This window comes from Varanus komodoensis, unplaced genomic scaffold (assembly GCF_004798865.1).
Source record: "Varanus komodoensis strain SLA01 unplaced genomic scaffold, ASM479886v1 scaffold21, whole genome shotgun sequence".
In the NCBI taxonomy this organism is placed as follows: Eukaryota; Metazoa; Chordata; class Lepidosauria; order Squamata; family Varanidae; genus Varanus; species Varanus komodoensis.
Window position 1 is genome coordinate 15335442 of NW_025335589.1, and position 14383 is coordinate 15349824.

Genomic DNA, 14383 nt, shown 5'->3' on the forward strand with positions numbered 1-14383 from the left:
TCAGGGTTTGACAAAATGCAGGCCTCTTATCATCCAGCCTATTTGTGTCCCTGGCAGAACTGGCAGTAAAAAAGAGTGGCAATAAAAAAGGAACAGTTTTCCCTTAAAACAAGACATATGGGGAGTGTGTTTTGCTGGAAAGCAGGACCAAGCTCCTGTAAGCCTCCCAGGAGTGAGATTTTGCTTCCTAACAAGGTGTGCATCCTTAAAGGAGTTAGTGCAAAGCTGACAATCTCATCAGCAGTGGTGAGGTCTGTTGGATTGTACATGTGGGTGTGGGTAATTGGCTCATCAATCTGTCAAAGTTCACCATCCCTGATGCACAGACTTGAACTAGAAAGCCAAGGTTCAAAATGCTACTCATCCATGGACCTTACTGTGAGAATGTGAGCAACTCTTAACCTAACCAACCTTATAGGGTTGTTCTGAAGATGAAATACAGGATGGGTAGAAGCATGAATGCTCTCCTGGGTTCCTTGGGAAGAAGAGCAGAATAAAAACGTAATACAATCCTGCATAAAGATTAAATTATTTAAAATCCTTAGGAAAAAATCAAGCCATTAATTTCCAAGGTTAATAGCAAACTCCAATAATGAAGATCAGAGTAAAAGACTGAAAAAGAACATGCAAGAATTAAAGTAGAAGTAACTGACTTTCTATGTGTACATTAAACATGTTTTTATATTCTTAAGATGAGAAAACAAAACATTTTACCTTGGAGAAAGGTAAACAATCCTTGTCTGCTTCCTTGTCTTTAACTTCAAAATCGTAAAGTGCTTTGCACTGAGGTGGAGGCTGAGGTAAAGGTTTAATAATCTGGACAAAATTGGTAGGAAAAAATCCATGGACACCATTAACTTCTCCATGATACCAATTTTCATCGACTTGTCGACGTAATATGATGATGTCTCCTTTGCTGAATTTAAGATCTCCAGGTTCTTTCCCCTCATAGTTGTGTAATGCTTTGGCACATGGTAACTGAGGTACACCCTAGAGAAAGAAAAACAAACAAACAAACCAAATTGTGTGGTCAAAAATGTGAAAGAACAGTGTATGTATTCAAACAGAAGCAATAACAATTCACTTCTAGAGAGAATAAAAATAATAAATTATAGACTTCTCATACAAATTTAATCTCAGGCATTTTTTTAACCCAATACTTGTAAAATATTATTGTGGCACACACACAGAAAATAAGAACAGGTATGCTGAAATATACATTTTAAAAATGTCATTAAGTAAAAGCTTTCAAACTATAAAATGGGACAACATCTGAATGTGCCATGAAAAGACATGGAATATCCCACTCGCTTATATACTTTACACTGAATGCCCTCAAGAGCTATTTCTAAAATCCATGTTTTGTGGAAATCATGACAGTATAATGCAGATTGTAAGAAACCTTTCTTACAATCACTGGAATATTTCTAGCCACCTAGAATTCCTTGGGTAGTCTTCTATTATGTTTGTAAATTTATGAGACCCATAACTTATACAATGGGACATTTCAAATAAGCTGAAACAAATGGAAACACTAGTTTTGAAATGGGTATAGGCCACTGCAACATGTAGGATTTAACTTCATTGACCTGTCCTTATCCAGAAATGAGCATTTCTCCTTTATTTCCAGGATTATATCTAGGTGCACTAAAAGTCCCAAGAAGTGGGTTCTGAAAGTGCAACGGAACCAACAGAGGCAGAACAGCCCCATTACTGCCTCTTCTGTCCGTTCAAACATGTGGGATTTCCCATTTTACAAAGAAGCTGAGAAATTGCCTGGAAACTGAAAAAGAATGGCAATTTCCTGCAAACCACGATTTTCTCAGTGCCTGACTTCAGCTTTAAGACTATCACAATTTCCTTGGAGCAGCTTAACATATTCTACTTATACAAGAGCTTTAACCTCTTCTCATTAGTAAGATTTCCGGGAAACCACAATGTATCCACAATAAGGGAACTCTTCTTGGGAAAACGAAGAGGGTCAGAGACTTTTTTGAGTTTGATTTTACGAATACTTCAGAGTCACTCACTCTCAACACACACACCAAAAATGCCCTTCTTGCAAACTGTTCTTGAGTACACTGTTCAGGAGTTTCGTTGAGATACAACTGCAAGAAAATCCTTGCCAACCCTAGTCTTCTCCCCAACACCTCTCTTCAGTGGCCCTATTTGGACATAATGCAGGCATCCAGTGGATTAATTAATGCAAAAATTATGGGGATGCTGCTTTCTGTTTCCATTAAAGATTCCATGGCTTTTGGTTTAACTTGAGGTTGTTTAACCCACAAACAACACAAGTGCCTCTATTTGTAGATCACAAAAACAACACTCAAATTCAGTACAGCATATGTCCTCACAATTTGAGAGTTAATTAGTGCACAACTTGCTGCCAGATGTTGCTGTTACATCCAGTGTATATTGTTTTGCACAAAGTGCAATTCCTTTACATGTACACTAAAGTAGTAAATCTAAAACATGAGTTTAACTATCACTGAAGAGTTAAATCTAAACAGCAACCCAAAAGAGAAATATGCAAAAATGAAAGATAAAATTTAGGAACAGGCTTGGGTCTCAACAACTGAGACCACTGGGAGGATTATGTTTAGCGCATTTTCCAATGATATCTCTATATGCACACTTTTACTTTCTCCTGAGTGAATTGTTGTTCTTTATCTATGATATTGGTGGTGGAGAGTAAACCACTATAATCTGTGGGTATGGTGATGGAACAACACAGTTATGCTGACCTATTGTCCTTTCTCAATACTGATAGTCCTCGACCTTAATAGCAAAGATCTGCAGAAGGAATTCTTGCTTCACACATAAGCAAATTCAGTCTGTCAATGATGGGCATTTTGCCAGTCATTGAAGATTCACCAACCATGCTTGCTATAAGAGTATAAATTAATTTTACTATACTGCTATGTTGAAATGAAGTCTTTACACTGATTTTGCAGTATTCTCATTAATATGTGACTACAACGGTATTAGATCTATTAACAATGCAGAGCATTCAAAGAAATTATTCCCTTTATTTTTATTTTCAATTACAGTTTTAATCATAAGCATACAAATTAAAAAGAATCAATGCAAGTACCTTAAAATGATAATTCACAGCAAATACATTTGATTGTACAATATAGTTTTCAACATAACTAATTTCCATAGATGATGTACTTGTTCTAGCTAAAGATACTCAGCATGCACAGAATCAAACTTAAAAGCAAGCAAGTTTTCTTTCTTTGGTGCATGGAAACTAAAACAACTGGGATGGATTGCACTGTACTATTCTTTTGGATGCAATATATATCCAGTGGCTACTGTTCTCATACTGCTTCCGCCAAACGATCTCAGAGCCAAGTCACAGCTAAGGATCTTTGGGTTTTAGAAAAGGATTCCAAACCATTGACTTTTCCTACAACTGTTCTTCACTTTACAGACACTTGGACATTTGCTGAGTTATCATTAACATTTATTCCAGTTAGATGTTGGGAAGTGCAGGGAGGAGTCCGCTGATTTTTAGCTGAATGAACTTTTTAGCAAGAAAAATTATGTATGCATATCTAAATGCATATAGTTATGTAAATTTGAGCCCAGTTCTCTTGCTGAAACAAAACTAACAATCAAGATGAAGAATTCATCCATATTTCCACCTATCACTGTGATTTCCTCTCTCATGTATCCTCATGTATCCTCTCATGCTTCACCATGATAAAGTCCCACAGGGATGGATTATGTGAATAGCATGAACATATGGGCTGAGCTGATGATATCATGGATATACTGCACAGAATCAGTATCTTCCTCAACACAGAACTGCATCATAGTGCAACACATGCATATGAAGGGAGAATGAAAAGTCCAGGGCTTCAGGTAGAACAGGTGGTATCATTTTATCCTACTCACAATGAACAAAAAATGCCCTATTTGGCAGTACTCGCGGCAAGAAATGATGCCCATGTAACAATATAAAAGACAGCATGTATATTTACTTCCATCTACAACTTCCTTTCACAGGATCGCTTTATTTTGTCAGAGAACAATTGCTTGTCTAGTCTTTGTGACCAATTTCAAAATGCCTGGTCAGGCAAAGCTCAGTAAAAAAAAGTACAAAATTTTGGGTGCATGCTTTCAAGATCTCCAGGTGATTTTATCCGACAATATGTTACACAATAGGAATGAAGGGGTGAAGGGAAGAGGGTGGCAGGTGCAAAGAAGCAGCTGAAGTCATGCAGTCTGCATGTTCAGTTTTAAGGAGTGTAGGAAAATAGGCAAACATAAATGGATTCATTGTACTAGTTGTTGTACAAGTTTCATGTTACAGCTGGAACTACAGAAGTCTGCACATCCTCCTTCATGGTACCTTTAAAACTCTCTAACCATGCAGATTTAATTTCAGTATCATCAGTCTCCCCATCCACTCACACTGTGTAGGATTTTTCCTGATTAAGAGATTTCAAGAGCTTGCATTCTTGAAAGTCTGTAGTCATAATTCTGTGCTTTATGGTTGGTCTTAGTCAATATATAGCCCAGTTATGGATTTTAGCTATATTATTTTCCCATATTTCTTCAGTCAACTTATGTATACAACTTTACCACTTCCTAGCATTACACACTGCAAGCCTTTGAACGTTGAACAACCTCCAATGAGTTGCTAAATGAGACCTGAATGCCCTTTCTATTTTGATTAGGTGAATCAGACACTTTCTTTGCTTCTCATAAAAACAGGTTTGCTAGTGTTCTAAACACTTTGCATATGCTATCTCAGTGACCCTGGTAAGGTAAATTACTACTGCCACTTCTCTGTTGCAGGCAGAAGACAATGGCTGGGACAAACAGAGGCTTGCATAAGGCCATGAGTCAGTTGGGATCTGAACCAGATTGTACTAGTATTTAGTATTTCTGTTTCTGTATCCTATATAAGAATGCAAATGCTTGAAAACTTGCAATTCAACAGCAACAACCCATTTCAAATCTGCAGCTAGTTTTCCACAGTACAACAATAACTGATAATCCCTTTTACTTCTTCTGTGTACATGCCAGGCCTTAGATCTTCATTTTTATGCCAAGAAGAGTGCTTGTTAAAAGGTTCTCATTTATTGGTTTGTAAGCTTTTATGGCAAGAAGACTGTATTTCATGCAAATGCTAACACTGTTTCTACAATGTCACAGTTTGCTTGTCATAAACAGATTTTAAGAACAGCATGCAAATTCAATTACATATGAAATTCTGCCTTTGACTCTCCAGTCAACCACACACATAAGTGAAAATACTAATCAGTAATATACAGGATTATCTAATGGTTTACATGCCATCCATGGGGTTTTGTGTGTCTGCCATAATTCAGTGACTGAACACACACTTTGCATACAAAAGTTTCCAGGTTCAATACCCAGCATTCTCAGCTAGCAGGAGGCCTGTGAAAGATCTCTGTTAGAGTTTAGTTAGACAGACCAAGTGTCTGTGTGGGTATAAAGCAGCTTCATAATTTTTGAGTTTTGCATGTCCTACAACATGTTAATAACCACTGGTGGCTTGTACTTTCTGAAGTGTGGGTATTACAAGTTCAAGCAATTCTCTTACCACATATCCATTCAGTTCCATCAATGCAAAGCTCTTCCTAACTGCTTTGGCCAAGCAAGCTCCTGATTACCAGCCAAAATAGTTAAATCGGCACTCCATATTGACATATTCCACACCTAGAGGCTGGAGACAAACAGGTGTTGCCCTCATGTTCTATTTGCTATTCTAGATGGATACATGCCTAAAGCCACAGACTAACTACAGCAGCACCTTGGCTCACAAACTTAATCCATTCCAGGACTCTGGTTGTGACCCAAATTGGTCGTGAGCCAAGTTAAATTTCCCCATAAGGTTCAATGTAAATAAGGTTAATCCGTTCTGTAACTATTTTTTTAAATCAGAAAAATGTAAAGAAAAGTGACAAAGAACACGAAAGATTGCCGCCATCCCCCCCCCCACCCTGAGCACGAGCATGGCCATCTCCCCGCACCCCCAGCATGACTATGATCACACCTGTCATCCCAGCACACGGGGGGGGGATGGGCACAATCACGGGTATGCTTGGGGGGAGACTGGCATGATCCTGCTGGGGGGGAGGGAAGATGGCAGAGATCACGGTTGCACTCCTTTTATTTTCTAGTTCAGTTACAGCAGGAGCGAATGACTGGGTATATATATGAGGACAACATATCATACGTAACTAGGCATGGTACAGACAGACTTTATGTTGGGTGTATAATATTTCAATGAAATTTCAATGAAATATTGGGGTTTATGTTTTTAAATTTGCATTTGTCAAATGTAAAAGGTTTGCGATTTGTATCTATTGCTGCCTTATAATATGTCACCTGCTCTCTAAATATGTAAAGAATTGCTGGAGTCACATATAACAGCAACAAAGGAAAAGTCAAATTTTACTGTTGGTAGGTTGAAAGCTGGAATGACAAAGTCAACAGTGGACAAAAGTGGCCATTCCTCATATAGGCTATATACCAGTTAAAGAGTATTCTAAAACCACATTTGATGTTTAACTATTCATAGACTGACATGGTTGACTTTTAAGACTTTTAACTGACTGATTCTGTATGTCAGTTGAAATTTCCTGGAGACCAACCAAAATAGCAGCCATATGGATAGATAGATATGAAATAACCCACTATTCAGGCAGAAATTTATTGCGTAAACTTTACTGAAGTCAGGTTCACAGCACATTTGAGAAAGACAATGGAGAATGGGGAAGACAGTGAAAAGTAATAGTACTCAGTCTCCTCCAATGGAGTGAAGACCTAAGATCAAAACAAAAGCAGCAGTAAGAGTCCCTACATTGCAATATTATATGCAGCATTGTTCTGGCATATTATATATACAGCAGGGTCTTGGATTACTGGACAAAGAATTAACAGCCAAATCCTTAAAAAGGCCAAGGGAGAACAACAAGGTATACTGCCACATCTATAGCCCTTGCCAGAGCAAAAGACGATTGGAAGGGTAGTTCCCCCCCCCCACCCTACTCCCACCTTTTCCTCATGAAAGAGTTTCAGAGCAGGAGGGGAATAGACTTAGAGTAGCTCCAGATTATTACTGATGATGAAATTGGTCTGAACTCATTTCTACAGCTACTGAGAGAACTGCCATCTGCAGCTTTCTGTCTACAGAGCTCTTCTTTGGCAGAAGCCAGTGAAGGGGCACCTTTGCAAGATTCTAACCTGCTGCAGCAGTTAACATTGGGGTAGGGATAGTGATGGACTGCATTCTGATTGTACACTGTCCAAACTAGTTTTGTGTGTTTCATAATCCTACTATCAGGTTCACTTCTGTATGGGTGTGAGGTGTAGTACAGGTACAGGGTCCAGAATGGGTGTAGGGTTAGGAATAGCAAGTAAAATAATATTAAAGCATATTTACATTGTATATACATATACCTTGCTATTTCAGATACTTGAACATAACATTCTTGTTGGTGTTATGGACTAGAAAGAAATAGATTAGAAAGAAAGAGATTACCCTTTTAATAGCAGTAAAGCTCCAAATTACAGCAAAATCAAACAATTAGTATTCAAGGAGAGTATGACAAAATTTAGGCAACATTAATTTTGGATAAGTTCACAAATCGGCTTATCTCAAATTTAATACTACTTTTATAGAAAAAACCCGGCCCATTTTAAATATAATGGATTCAGCTAATTGGAAATACAGAAGACCACTTAGATCAGGGGTCTCAAACTTGTGGCCTGCGGGCCAATTGCGGCCCGTAGAATGATATTTTGTGGCCCCCACTTGATATCAAAGTTTAGTGATAGTGCAGCCCGTGCGTTTTTCTCACACGCACCTGCGTGAGTCGTTACCCTAACCCTAACCCAAGGCCAACCACCGCGGCGGTGGTGGGCCGCTCATCCCATGTCGCTCCCGGATGCCGGCCCGGGTGCCGCCGGCACTTTGAAGGCCGCAGGGCCCCTCCCCCGTGCCCCACCTGGCCTGGCGCGCAGTTTAGAGGGAACACTGCCTGGGCGTTTTATATTTTTTGTCACCTGTGGGCTACCATAGCTCAGGATCATGACAGCAACGCAAATTAACAATGTTAGTCACTTGAAACGTGATTTGGGAGTGTCACCGAGTGAAGGGAAAATATATCCTGTCACCCAGTGCAAATACGTTTTTTTGGTCACCCAGCCCGTCATGTCTTTCTCAAAACCTGCCGTGAAGAGAAAGGTTGGCGATGAGCACAGACAATTTCAGAAGACGTGGGAGACAGAATATTTTTTTGTTGAGCACAGGGGCATCCCAACGTGTCTTATATGCACAGAGAAAGTTGTGGTGCACAAGGAGTACAACATCAGACGTCATTACTCAACTAGACATGCTGAGGAGTATGCAAAATACCAGGGAGATGAGAGAGAGGACCGTGTCGCCAAACTTAAAACATGTCTACTGAGGCAACAAGATTTTTTCAAGAAAGCAAGCAAAGAGAGTGATGCAGCAGTCGAAGCCAGCTACGTAGTGAGTGAGATGATTGCTAAGGCAGGAAAGCCATTTAAAGATGGTGAGTTCATCAAAAAGTGCATGTTACAGGCTGCAAGTATAGTCTGTCCGGAAAAAAAGGGTCAGTTTAGCAACATCAGCCTCTCAGCCTACACAGTGGCAGAGTGCATTTTTGACCTGCCAAGTAACATTTACGATCAACTGCGTGAGAAAGCTAAACATTTTCATGCATACTCAGTCGCTCTTGATGAGAGCACAGACATCACTGACACTGTGCAGCTCGCAATGTATGTCCATGGTGTTGACGACAATTTTGAAGTGATGGAGGAGTTACTCACAGTGATTCCAATGCATGGCCAGACCACCGCTCAAGAGATATTCCGCCAGCTGTGTGATGCCATTGCAGATGCCAGCTTACTATGGAAGTGTTTTGCTGGAATAATAACTGACGGCGCACCATCAATGACAGGGAGGAGAAATGGAGTCATGGCACTTGTTCAAAGAAAATGGAAAGAAGAGGCTGTGGAAGAGGCCATTGCTCTGCACTGCATTATCCATCAGCAGGCCCTTTGCTGCAAATGCCTGAAGTTTGACAATGTGATGTCTGACATTGTGAAATGCTTCAACCATATCAGTTAGAGGAAACAGAGTCAGCATATGAGGATGTGCTCTACTACACTGAGGTACGTTGGCTTAGAAGCGGAAACGTCTTGAAGAGGTTTTTTTGAGTTGAGAGCAGAGGTGAAAACCTTCATGGAGAAGGATGGTATGGCTGTTCCTGTACTAAGTGATCCCAAATGGCTCATGGACTTAGCGTTTCTTGTTGACATCACACAGGAGCTGAATGTACTGAACAAGAAATTACAAGGCCAGGGGCAGCTTGTCAGTGCTGCCTATGACAATGTCAGAGCATTCTCCACAAAACTTGTGTTATGGAAAGCCCAGCTTTCTCAGACAAACCTCTGCCATTTCCCAGCATGCAAGGCACTCATGGATTCTGGCACACCATTCAGCGGTGAGAAGTATGCTGATGCCATTGTAAAGCTACAGGAAGAATTTGATCACAGGTTTGCAGATTTCAAGACACACAGAGCCACTTTTCAAATTTTTGTTGACCCCTTCTCCTTCGATGTGGAAGATGCCCCCCCGTGCTTCAAATGGAGCTAATTGACCTGCAGTGCAATTCTGAACTCAAAGCCAAGTTCAGGGAGGTGAGTGGAAAAGCAGACAAGCTTGGACAATTTTTGAGAGAATTGCCCCTTACCTTCCCTGAGCTTTCCAGGATGTTCAAGCGGACCATGTGCCTTTTTTGGGAGCACCTATCTGTGTGAAAAGCTCTTCTCCACCATGAACTTTAATAAGTCAAAGTTCAGGTCCAAACTTACTGATGAGCATCTTCAAGCCATACTGAGGGTCTCAGTTGCTTCCTCCCTCAAGCCAAATGTGGCTCACCTGTGCAAGAGGAAGCGCTGTCAGGTCTCTGGCAGCAAGGAGTAGGAGGAAGTAAGAGAAGCCTATGTTCTGAAGAACCGTTCACGTTCTGAATTATTATTAGTAAAGATTGAGAAGATGGGATCAGTTGTACTTTTTTTGGAATACTTGAAATCCATTTTTTGTGAAATACTTGATGCGGCCCAGCCTCACCCAGACTCTACTTACAGCGGCCCCCAGGTAAGTTGAGTTTGAAACCCCTGACTTAGATTCTCTGTAATAGCACTATGTATTTTAAATATCTATTTCTTTGTCATTAATTCTTTTATACTTGCATGCAATAAAAATTGAATCATTCAAAGTACTTACCTTGATATTTATTTATATATTCTAAACTGCATCCCACAAAGATTTTTCCAAATTCGTTTTTTTAATAATCAAATTTTATTGTAAATGATGCACCAGAAAAGGCGAGTAGCAAAAGTTACTGGTTTTCTTCCACATGTTCTTAACTGCCATTGCAAAAAGACAGACAAAATGTGGTCTCCAGATGTTGAAACAATCAGAATAGGAACTTGTCAATTTATCATAGCTTTACGAACAAAAAGAAATTAAAGTGCAAGGAAAGAAATAAATACTGATGGCTGACATTAACAAAGGTATTTTTTTCAATATGCTTTCTTATATTTATTTTCTTATTTTTGAGTTGCCTATTAAAATCTACAAAGCAACATATAAAACTAAAAACTACTGCTGATAAAAACAATTAAAATGATAATGCACTAAAATAAAAAAACCCCCTAAAACAGCAATGACAGGAGAAGTGCAACACTCTGATTAAAAAAACAAACAAATGTTCAGAACTGAGAGGTTGTGGGTACTTGCCTTTATTATGAATAGCCTCTTTAAGGTTCAATGTAAGTTGAGGGGAACAATTTCTTCTGTGCCAGGACAGGGACTAAGACTGTATGATGCTACAACCCACTGTGGGTAACTCACCATAGGTTTCAATCCTGTGGCTTGATTCAGTATCTCTTAACAATGTTAAGGGCTTGGAGTTTATGATGTTGTCCTGACCATTGCTACTCAAAATAGTTAGGAGCATTTTAAAAGATCAGAATACATAAAATATTAAAAATGGGGTCTGCTTTTCTGCTCCTGTATCACCTAAAAGGACTCTCAGTGTTTCAGGTTGACCAACGTTAAATACAATAGGTACAAGTAAAGCAAGTCACTCTAGTAAACGTAGAGTCTGCACATGCCCTCCAACTTTCATCTCCCTACAGTCTATATATTACCTTTGAAGCTCATGTTTAATAAGTTGTGACCTTGCAAAGGGATTGCTGCTTGAAGTGATACAGGATGAGAATGGAAATGTGTCCAGAGCTATGATACTCTGAAAGCTTGCTTATTGATATAATATAGTAATATTTTGGCCTGATACTATAAATAAATTTAGGGCAAATATGTATTCTTAGATCTACAAACAAAAAGAGGCAGATTAATTGCAGTCAGCTATGTAATGTCTGATTTGCCCTTTTATCAAAACCTTTATCAAAATCATAAGTACAACATAATTAAAATAGTAATAAAACAAATGCATTGAAGTATAATTAAAAATGTAATACCCAACCCAAAAAACTCACTTAAGGCCTCCTTGAATAAAATGCCTTGGTCCGCTGACAGAGAAGCAGGCAGAGACAGAGAAACCAAGTGCCAACATAAGCTCCCATGGCTGGATTTCCACAGTCTGGGAGCAGCCAGTCTCTCACATTGCTACCAAATATGCTTGATCTTAAAAACTGGGCAAGCTTGAATAGGAGAAGACAGACTTTCAGCCTGTATAGGGCTTTATAGCTGACACCAGCACTTTGGATAGTATGCAGAAACAGACTAGTAACTAGTGAGGTTATTGCCACAAGAGAGCCATGTGCTCCCTGCAATCTGCCCTAGTCAACAGTTTACCCACTGCGTTCTGATTCAGGTGAAATTTCCAAACAGTTTACAAGGGCAATTCCATATACAGCACGATGTTACTAAGGCATGTGTGACTCTGGTCATTATCTGTACATTAATATATCAGTCATCAGTGTATGAAAAGTTGCCACTAGAAAAAAATTAAAATCAGCTATCTGTTACTTAGAAAGAAAACGAGGAAAAATGTATAGTTAGTTCTTCTGATCACCTAATATCAAAGCTTGGCCTAAGTATGTAAGACACATTGAAAAATAAGCAATGGTATTTAAAATAGAACGATAATATATACTCTTTTCCCATTTTGAACTGACTGGCACAGTTTTTATTTCCCTTTAAACCAGATTTATTTAGTGAGAGGAAACTACTTTTCTTATCATACAAGAAAATGTTCTCTCAATTGCATTTAATATTCTGGACATAATAGCTGCTACTGTCCAGGGTTGAAATGACCTTTGCACCACCACCTACTTTGTTTCTTTTTGGAACGCCATTCATCATTTTGAAACACAATTCAACTCATTATTGCCTTACTTTCTCATACTGCACATTTACTCCTGCTGGGAGAATAGTAGGTATCTCAGTATAAGACATGAAGTTTTTGCTTCAGGCAGGACAATCAAGGGCAAATACACACATTGCTCATATCTGTAACATCTAGGTAGGAATGTCAGCTAGCTGTTATTTTATTTGTCCAACCACTGTTGTCCGATAGTTGGTAGACGACCTCAGCTCATGAATGGTAGCTCAATCCCAATGTCATGTCAGAGCTCTTTTGTGCATGAGGCGTAGCTCATCTGGACCTCTTTGCCACCCCAGAGAATGCAGCCTGCTGGCTGTACTGCACTCAAGCAGAGATCAGAAAGGACTTAGAGGATGCCTTCCCCTTCTGCTTGTCCAGCTGCCTGTTTTACATCTTCCCACCATTCCCACTGATATAGAGGTTCCTGGCAGAAATACAGGAGGATGTAATGAAATGCATCCTAATTATCTCATGAGAACTATGCCAAGCCTGGTTTGCACTGCTCCTGTGCTAAATGAAGGGAACATTCCTCCACCCCTCCCCCACTCAGGATCAAGTCATGTCAGCTCTAATCCCTATGCAGCAATGGAGATAGAGGATGCTGAAAAACACTTGCAATCAGTGCAAGTGGAGAATCAGATAACAGTGGAACCAGCAGGAGAGAGCGCTGTTGAAATTCTTCTGGTTGCTCTAAAGGAGATGCACAGTCCTTCTTCTTGGCTCTGTTCAACAAGATAGTGAAATGGGCCTGTTCTGATATTTTCTTTCTCACTGAAACCACCAAAGATCAGCCTGGTGCTGGCAAGTCCACTAGGCCCATGTTTAGAGCCAGGACAACAGAAGAAGGTGAACGCAGTGGTCTAAATACTATTGGTGTAGCCGGTTGTGTGACCACCTTTGGTGAAGCTGACTGCTGCGGTTCCATTTGTGGTGGAGGGTTTCCACTGTTTCCAGAGCTCTGTTCCAAGGAACCACCTTCAGTCTGTCCACACTGTTTCTTCTGGCCTGTTTAGTGAAGGGTTGACCTGCTCCTGGACAGGAGCCTACAAGATGGCCCTCTCCCAAGCAGAGCAAGCAGAGGGAGTGAGGATCAGTAAGTACAAGCTTACTTTTACTTATTTTTATTCCCAAAGGGTGCCCTGTAGGCCATACAGCTCAGAGGTGAAAGAGGAATCAAAGATCACTAAAATAAGGGAAGAAGTACAGGAAAGATCAAGTTAGAAACAGTATCTCAGAAGACAGTGTTTTCTCTGATTAGAAATGGCAAATTTTCCAACAAGGCAAATTTTCCACCCCACGACAATGGGTGGTCAAAGAGGAAATAGGTGGGAACCTGCTAATATTTGTTTTTCGGTGCCAGGCTAAGACCTTTTTATTTAAAACTTATTTTAATTGTTAATTTATTATGTAGGTTTTTTTAGTTTTTAAGCCGAGATGCACCGGGTTTTAATATTTTTATTGTATAATTTTTATATGCTTTTGTTTTTTGTTGTGAGCCGCCCCGAGGCTTTGTTGCGATGGGGGCAGCATAGAAATGTTTTAAATAAATAAATAAATAAATAATAGTAAATGAGGGGGAATGGGTTGCCACCACAACTTCTCAGCTATGGGAGTTTGTTGAGGCTCTGTCCCATAGGTATGATGCCCAGAGACTGCAAAGGAGAAGTAGAAATAACTACAACAGTAACACTCTGTACATGGTACACAGATGAGAAATTTTACTAGCAGCCAAAGGCCTCTTTCCATTTCCAATCAAATAATTACATTATGAAATTAAAAGAATACCCTGCCCACTCTTAATCTATGCTTTCCATCTGGCAGAGGAGAGTATGTGTTTCTGCCCCTGAACTGGGAATCCCTGATCCACTCTCTGTGCATTATGGGGCTGAACAATTGCTCATTTCTAGTCTTTTAATTCCACCTGCCTACCTAAGCCAAACAAAATAATGCAA

At 39.7% G+C, this 14383-nt stretch overlaps 1 protein-coding gene across 2 annotated transcripts in view; it reads right to left on the minus strand.

Moving 5' to 3' along the window:
* SH3RF1 (SH3 domain containing ring finger 1) overlaps positions 1-14383 on the minus strand; it is a 53767-nt gene that overhangs the window by 20353 nt on the left and 19031 nt on the right. For both annotated transcript variants that reach the window (XM_044430755.1, XM_044430757.1), the window contains exon 3: positions 715-990. In XM_044430755.1, the coding sequence (XP_044286690.1) occupies positions 715-990 (276 nt within the window). The remainder of the gene's footprint in view (positions 1-714; positions 991-14383) is intronic.